At 40.3% G+C, this 8,675-nt stretch overlaps 3 protein-coding genes across 3 annotated transcripts; 2 read left to right on the forward strand and 1 right to left on the reverse strand.

The window, feature by feature from the left end:
• Positions 1-271: 271 nt before the first annotated feature.
• SS1G_09429 (casein kinase I) lies at positions 272-1,639 on the reverse strand (the record flags this gene model as incomplete). Its single annotated transcript, XM_001589657.1, has 3 exons — positions 272-756; positions 810-1,371; positions 1,628-1,639. 3 exons carry the CDS (start codon positions 1,637-1,639, stop codon positions 272-274), a joined length of 1,059 nt encoding a protein of 352 aa, XP_001589707.1.
• Positions 1,640-6,500: 4,861 nt separating this feature from the next.
• Positions 6,501-6,911, forward strand: SS1G_09430 (predicted protein; the record flags this gene model as incomplete). The annotated part of the gene is made up of 2 exons (XM_001589658.1): positions 6,501-6,624; positions 6,868-6,911. The coding sequence occupies 2 exons, from the start codon at positions 6,501-6,503 to the stop codon at positions 6,909-6,911; spliced, it is 168 nt and encodes a 55-aa protein (XP_001589708.1).
• Positions 6,912-7,249: 338 nt separating this feature from the next.
• On the forward strand, positions 7,250-7,728 carry SS1G_09431 (hypothetical protein; the record flags this gene model as incomplete). The annotated part of the gene is made up of 2 exons (XM_001589659.1): positions 7,250-7,300; positions 7,513-7,728. 2 exons carry the CDS (start codon positions 7,250-7,252, stop codon positions 7,726-7,728), a joined length of 267 nt encoding a protein of 88 aa, XP_001589709.1.
• Between the last annotated feature and the right edge of the window lie 947 nt (positions 7,729-8,675).

An 8,675-nucleotide genomic window follows, 5' to 3' on the forward strand; every position in this document is an offset into this window, starting at 1 on the left:
TGGTCAACGATGTTTGTTTTGTGGGATTGATTCAGTCTCACGTAGCCGAATGTCGAGGGGCGAAAACAGATCTACGAGAGTCGATTCATTCAGGCATTTCAGAGACCATTGCCTGGTGGAGGTGGACCGGCAGAACGTAGGCTGTTTTAATAACTAAAGCGTCAGCCGTCTATTAGCGTAATGTCCTCTTCGCGGCCAGCGCTATCGAAGCCAAACGCGGAGAAGAAAAATATTTCTATGCAAAAGGCGGATTCGAATGTGGGGTAACTTACTAGTGGCCAGTTCCTTCTGGAGCTTGTCCCTGTTGCTGAATTGGAGTAACAGTCTTGCGTTGTCTACCAGCATTGTTTCCAGCAGTTGCTTGAGCGCTGGTTTGAACCTCAGCTGATGCCTTCTCTCCCTCTTGTGGCTTGATTTGTTGTTGAGCATTCTTTTGGTACTTGTAGACAGTCCAGTCAAAGACATAATCGTATTGGAAACCTTCACGAACGAAAAGATCACGGAAGATCTTTCGGAGGTAAGAGTAATCTGGCTTGTCATCGAATCGAAGAGAACGGGTATAGTTGAGATAGATGGCGAACTCATTAGGGAATCCACGGCAAAGGACTTCGGTAGGAGTGGTCATCTTCTTCTCCATGATACGGTCATACTTCTGCTTCTTGGTAGCAGCCTTAAGACCTTGCCATGGGAGAGAACCACGACAGAAGTAAAGCATGACATATCCCAAGGATTCCATGTCATCACGACGGGATTGCTCTGTCACCACGGTTAGCATTCGGGATGGTAGTAGCGGGAAAGACAGCACATACCGACACCAAGATGAGTGTTGATGGAGGCATAACGAGCGGTACCAGTCAAGTTCTTGTTCTCACGGTATGGGATGTGGAAGTGAGTCTTTGGGTCTCTGTACTTCTTGGCCAAACCAAAATCAATGACATTTACTTGGTTACCGCGTTTACCAATACCCATGAGGAAGTTGTCAGGCTTGATATCACGATGGATGAAGGATTTGGCGTGAATGTACTCGATACGGGAGATGAGTTGATCGGCGAGGAGAAGAACGGTCTTCAAAGAGAACTTGCGGTTGCAGAAGTTGAAGAGATCCTCCAAACTGGGACCGAGAAGATCAAGAACCATGGCATTGTAATCACATTCTGTACCGAACCAGCGAACGAAAGGAATGCCAACACCACCAGCTAAGGACTTATAGACACGAGCCTCATATTCGAGTTGAGGATGCTTAGCCTTGACAGACTCAAGCTTGATAGCAATCTCTTCACCGGAGATGATGTTGGTGCCAAGGTAGATATCACCAAAAGAACCACTACCAATCTTTCGGCCAATGCGGTATTTATTGCCGACGCGAAGATCCTGTGAAGTGATGAAAGATTAGCAGATGGTTATGGTGAAGAAACGAGTAATTGCAAATAGGAATGATGAAAGAGTATGAGCATGTGCTACCCTGTAACAAGACTGTGATGAATATCAAAAGTGAGGGATTATCATGAACCATTTTCCCGATTCCAGCCGCACAGGTAGAATATGATGAAAATAACAAGAATGTGTATATGAAGGGCTGGAAAATGGGAGTATAAACCAGAGGGGATGTTTTTGGCTTAGCACCCACCATAGTAGTCATCTTGAAGTTGAACTATGGACTCAGTGTACCGGAATTCCGATACCAGAGTCGAGGAGGATGGAGGAGGTAGGACGATTGTCGAAGGGCGTAGGTAGGTAGTCAAGGTTGAGGACCAGCCGACTTTAATGAATCAAAGAAGGAGTGGTGGTGAGGTTGAAAGGTCGAAAGAGAAATTTGGAAGGACAGACACTAAATGGGAAGAAGTCGTGTCAGTTTAGTTTGGATTTGATATGATAAGTGATTTTTTTTTGTATTGAAAAGAAGGAAGCGGTGTGTGGGAGGTGATTGGGATAGATTTAAGAGAAAGAGGGAAATAAGCGGCTAAGGCGAATACAGTACAACACGAAACAGGCGGATTAATTTAATCGAATGATCAAAGTGAATAAGAAAGAAATGAAGTGAAGTGAATGATTTGTTGATTGAAATGGGATGTTGAATGATATTCAAACATCATACGGTCTTGATGGGTACGTACCTATTTGATGCTGTTGATCCTAATGACGGATGGAGGGTATGAGTGATTTGATGTGGTTGTAGAGATGTAAAAGGAAAAAGAGTTAGAGTTGATGTTTTGAGTTGCCGACCGTAGTAAGTAGTCGACTTTTAAATGGGAGGGATGAATTCGTGGCCTCGTTTGGGTGGCTCGGAAGGCGTGAATGAATGAGCCTTTGGAGTTTAGTATTTGTATTTGTATTATTTATGTTTATGGTAAAAGTCCAACTTCTTTTTGCTCACTCTTCTGATTTATTAGAGTGAGTGAAGAGTGAAGAGTGAAGACTTCTCATCGAATAATACAATTCTGATACTTCTTATTGTTGTTAATGCTTTCAGATTTAGGCGGGGATGGTGAGTAGGATGTCAAAGCCTTGAAGATAAAAGAGGGGAGGGATGTTTTGATAATACCTAGTACTGTAGGTAGTAAGGGTTTGGGTCAAATCAATCAATCAATAAAAGCTTAGAAAGCGACCTTTTCTTAGGCATTATCTACTACAATCTACGACCTACCTAGTATTCATTGTAAATCTCAATGAGATCTTAAAATGGCAATAACCACCGAATGACCCAACCAAGTCAAAAAATCACTTCAAATCACTTCACTTCATGAATCAGCAGCTAAAGACCACCTAAGGACCACCTAAAGACCACATACCGACCACCGACTAAAACCTGTCGAAAAGATGAAAAAAAAAAGAAAAATGACAAATTGTCAGCTGGTACTATAAATGGTTTAGATGTAAGATGCTTTGATCAAAATGTATCCTAATATAGTAAAGATCATTGACATGAGGGTCTAGTTTTATCCTGGTCATTTCCTATTGATAGGTAGGTATTTGAAGAATCAATTCATCTCATCAATCCATCCACTTTTAACTCAAGTATCAGAAATGGCTATCTATGAACTTCTTGCAATCTGTGCTGAGATTACCAATTCAATGCAACGACAACACTAATGGAAGGAAGAGAGAAAGAGTAAAGGATTGGTTTTCATGCTTTCGGTGTGATAGGTAAGGTTAGATAGATAGGAAGAAGAGAACCCTTTAAGTTATTCATGAACTCGATAGAGTGCATAGCATAAGTTCAAACTTATTCAGACTCAGTATAAAGAGTAAACTGCAATGTATAAAATGAGTACATTCACACACATACATATCAATGATTCTCCCAAGGTTAATTAATGTCTTTCATTTCAATAGTACACCAACCAGTACAGTACCTAATATATTTATTATCCGAATCCCAAGGTCCAAGAGTCCGTGACATGAATTTTGATTTTCTCCCCGCAAGAAGGAAGCCTGTCCTGTCTAGGCTGTCCTGTCTAGGCTGTCCTGTCTCCCTCACAGATCAACAGAGTATCCATTCTCAACAAATCAATAACCAACATGACTGTGAGACAAGACAGTCTTCGTATTATGCATGATAAGTAAGTAAGTAGATATATCCTCAGTTCAATTTCGTATTGATTTACGGAGATATCGGATTTTATTAGTTTATAAGTATTTAAGTATATAGGTATTGCCTCATTCCATTCCTTTCACTGAAACTACCTATGTATTTATTGAATACCTAACACATAGCAGATATATGAGATATTGTATGATTTTGATTTTGATTCTATGAAAGAAGGTTAACAGTATAGTACAACCAATCCAACGTCGCTTCAACAAACCCACCACTCTACACTGCACTGCAACTGCTACAAAATATTCATTCCCTTCCCCACCAACTAACTCCTCACAAACACAATCCCTTCACAAAAACAACAAAGTCAGCCTAATCCAAGGGGCAAGGAAAGCCCAAAAGAGGGGCACAAATCTATCAACTAGGTAGTAACTCTTAACTCGTAACTAGTAACCAGTAACTAGTAACTACGAAAAAAATGCCTCATTGAAAATCAGGCCAAAGTACCTATGCAAAGAAATCCAAGAAAACTCAAAATATCAAAGCAGCTGACTACTTAGTATCACCATATCTATCTACATAATAAACCCCATCATAGGAAGACAGACAGACAGGCAACAAATAATCCATCTTCTAATCTTCTCATAGAATTCCCACAGAATAAACTCATGTACCTCGAGGTATTGTACTCTGTATCGTACTCTGTACTCTGCACAATCAATCATCTCAAGACTCAAACTTAAACTAAAACCATCCAGATACTTCACACTGAGAAATGGGATGGATAGACTATAAACCACAAACCGAGAATTCTAGAGCCTTGTCTTTCTTGCCTTGTCCTATCTCATCTTGACTTGATATTATTATCAGAATCTTACAAAATAATTTTTTTATTTTTGTACGAGCTGTGCAGCTGAGGATGTATGTAAAGTGTGTGTATGTATGTAAGATGTGTACCGAACCGGTAGTCTGTCTTGTACCATACCATACCATAAATAACATCACAAGATCAATTCTTTGATCGGTCGGTGAGGAATAGGAATAGGAATAGGAATAGAGATAAATATACTAGGATAGAGATAAATATACTAGGTACCTAGATATCCGTACTAGGTACATACATAGGCTGAAAAATCATAGTTAGTTACTAGGTAGTTATAAGTTGCCTCACTTATGAACTTGTGATGGTTTGCCTTCGGTCTGGCTATGTACGCCGCCGCCGCCGCCGCGATCTATCCATGCTTTTATCGATTAATGGATTAACAATTACTCGAGTGTTTAAATTTAAATTTAAATTCATTCAAACATCCATGATGTCAATTATTTATTTATTCATCACTACTTTATTTATCACTACCTTATTTATCATTCTACCCTTAGACATAATCATCAACCCCTCATTCAATACCTACCTACGTTAAGACTACCTTACCTATCTAGGTATCTAGTATCCTATCGCCCACCATCATCATCATCATCATCATCATCATCATCCATCCATCCTCCACCCCCCTCCCAAAAAAGAAAACCCCTCATTTAAAAATAAATAAATAAATAAACCTCGACCCATGATACTTACTATATTAATAGAAACCAAAAAAAAAAATCTCCATCTGCACAATAATACTCGTACACACAAATAAGATCATCTACCCAATTCACCTAAAAAAAAATATCCCCATACTCACCACCATTCTCCACACATACGCACACACACACACATACACATATACTCCCTAATTTTCCTATTCGTTATTTCATGCCAGCCATGGGGAATGCAATCATCTCGGAGAATTTAGGAATTTAAGATTTTTAGGGTTTGCAAATAGGATGATCGGATCTGTGTTAGATTTATATAGATCTACAGAGTGTGATAGATTTCAGGGTTCGGATTTCGGGGTTGTAAGGATTGGGAGGATTGTGTGATGTGATTGGTGTTGATTAAGATTGATGGTTTCTGAAACTTTAGAACTTTAAGAGGGGTTTAAATAAATATTTGATATTTATTAATTATATTAGATTAGGTTAGAATATATTGAGATATATATATATTTTAATTTTTAATTTTTAATTTTTAATTTTTAATTTTTAATTTAAATATATATATATATATATTGTTGAAATTAAGGTCATTATGGGCCTAGAATTGAGGTCATATGACCATTATGGTGCACGGACCATAATTGGGAATATCTTCAATTCTACCATTACTGTAACTTAGATCCTTAGTTTAACCTACATCTAATAATACTACTACTTCCAAACAACTCAGTTTCAACATATATATATTATTTAAAAAAATTTAAAATAAAAATATAGAGAGTTTGAAGTTTAAAATATTAAATAATAATATGTTACGAGGTTTGCCGTCTAGATCACGTGGAAGTGCTCTAGGCTCTCGAGGTGGTTTATAACTAGGCGTCAAGCAGGGACTTAAGTAATGACAATAATGATATACAATTCGTAACTAATAGTAGAGTATACTAAATGATTGATCTTGAGCACGAGGCTCTATAGGAAGGAATTCATACTGAATATATAGATCCTCGTAATTCTTGGATCACTCAGGATCACTGATGATCTAAGGTGATCCAGCATACCTGTTCATATGCTCTGATGGTGCGTGTATATGAGTTTTTAGGGTGACCGAAATCTCATATTAAATTGAGCGAATCGTAACAGATTTACATATGGCCCAAGCTTACGAAAACAAGTCAGCTGTTACCATCGTAACATAATAATAATAATAATAATAATAATAATAATAATAATAATAATAATAATAATAATAATAATAATAATAATAATAATAATAATAATAATAATAATAATAATAATAATAATAATAATAATTATTATTATTATTATTATTATATATAAATGTATACACTCATCAAGCTGGTATAATAAAACTACACTATAAAGAAGGTATGGTCCCCAGTACTCTGATCATATTTCCAACATGGGTAGTACTGCTCATCGACCTGTGACGCGAAGTACAGATCGCGGTATCCAGGACCAAATCTCAGCAAGCCTATCCGCCGGAACCTGCCCATCTCGTGAGATACAAGTTCAAGTAACAAACAGTAAGTGTTAGATAGACCATAGCCATCTCGGTCATCATTGTCGTACCAAGGCACATAGAATAGCTTTTTTGAACGATTCAGGCTTGAAATATCTGTTTTGCTAGCTGCAAAATCGAGCCCGGCCCAGACAAACACGGTATCTCGAACGATCGGTTCGGATTCGCGTTCCTTCAGAGCCTCCCAGTCCTGTTCTGGTTCAGGAACCGCAATAGCACTGACAGGAAACACATGGAACATGCCTAGACCTCTTCGAAGTATCATTCGTTTTAAAGCTCCCCGAACCATGACTTCGATGCATGGCTTCGATGGGAGTATGGTAATGTTTTTGTCGAATAAATACTTTTCGGGATCTATGTGCGCGCGAGTACGCCACTTGACACATGTGACCTGTGGCAAGATGAACTCTTCATTTAGCTCCTTACCCTCAAGGTCGGGTTCTCTTATTTTAACCTGGTAGCCAGAGATCCATGAAAATGTCAACTGCGTTGGCCTTGGGGAAGCATTATGCACCTCAGGATCAGGCATACTTTTCAGGTTTTTCCAAAGCATATCGAGAGATAGACGACTGAGCCATAATCCAGCCACGTACACATCGTTTTCGATATATTTGTCTTTGAGAAGCATGATGAATTTCTGGGCGATACCTGCTACTGCTGCAAGCCTGTCTTCGGCGAAGGTGAGCTCTGTGCCTGAGTATTTCTCCACCAAGTCGTACCAGGCTTGATAGAGCTCTTCTCGGCTAGTCAGCCTGCCGGTCGGCAGGAATGTCTTAATATTGGGTGATGAGATAATGTCGGCTACGGAGTACTCGCGATTCAAAGTCGGGCTCCAGTGTAAGACATCAACCCCCATGGATTCGCTCCAGCGTTGCTCATAACACTCGTATAGAACAATTTCCTTGCAGAAGAAGATGTTCCTGGGACTAAGCAAACGCTCTTGAAATACCCAGCCGCGGCTAGCCAAGGTAGAATGCTCAACCAGCTCATCCCAGGTCCCATCCCCGTCTTCAGACGACACCAAAAGGAACTTCTTCTTCCATCCATTCTTAGACTGCATCTCAAAAGAAGCATGTTCCACCCTGGATGGGTCTCTTGTCGCAAATAATCCGCCTAGTTCAGGCCCCCACGAGGCACAAATGTTGAAGCATGCATTCGAATATACACTATGCATCGTTGAGGCCTCTTGTTTCCAATCTGCGAGCTCATCGCCCTCTTGGATGATGCAGAGACAATCAATCCAGAGATAGTCGATCCCAAGGCGCCTAGCCGCTCGAACAGCATCTAGAAAAGTCTGAGGAAGGATTTTTGTCGGAATACTCTGTGTCCATAATGATAAATTGTCGACAGTGAGCCTCGCCATATTTTCCTTCCCCCAACGATGGCTGAGGGTAGCGTACTGGCTGCCCGCAGAGAGTTGGGTCCCGTGTACGATTCGTAACTTGAGATCTCGTTTCTTGTGACCGCTGAAAGTGCTAACATGAAGCAGCCGGGTTGGATACCAGCCCTTCGTACGTTTCTCTCGATGGTAGAGGCATTGCATATGCTCGGAGTCACAACGCTCTAGCCAATTATCAATTTTCGTAAACGTCTCCTCCGAACTTGTTGAGCTCGAGGTGATCCTCCAGCTTGGTAGCACCTTCGACAATGCTTTGCCAGTGAGATTCATTATGCGACCATAAAAATGAGCACATGGGTAGAAATTGTCCCCAAACCAGAAACATACGCTGAAAAAGGCCGCGAACATTCTGTAGCCCAGGAATACCACCGGGAAACCATCACGAGATTCGCCCAGTTCTGGAATTTCGTGGGCAAAACAACCCCCGTACCTCTTATTTCGTGAAAGCTGCCCATTGAGTCCTCGTAGCTGTGATTGAAGATGTTCTGAAAGATTGCGGAAGATTCGTGCGCAAATATAGCACCCATAGCCGATAGAGCAAAGGAATACTTCAGGTGAGCGTTTCTCGATGGCCTGTGACGGGGAGTAATCTAAGGGGCCGCTTAGTATGACTTCCCAGTGTAGATGGTTGGTGATGAAATCTTGACACGGTGCGC

This window comes from Sclerotinia sclerotiorum, genomic scaffold, assembly GCF_000146945.2.
Source record: "Sclerotinia sclerotiorum 1980 UF-70 scaffold_13 genomic scaffold, whole genome shotgun sequence".
In the NCBI taxonomy this organism is placed as follows: Eukaryota; Fungi; Ascomycota; class Leotiomycetes; order Helotiales; family Sclerotiniaceae; genus Sclerotinia; species Sclerotinia sclerotiorum.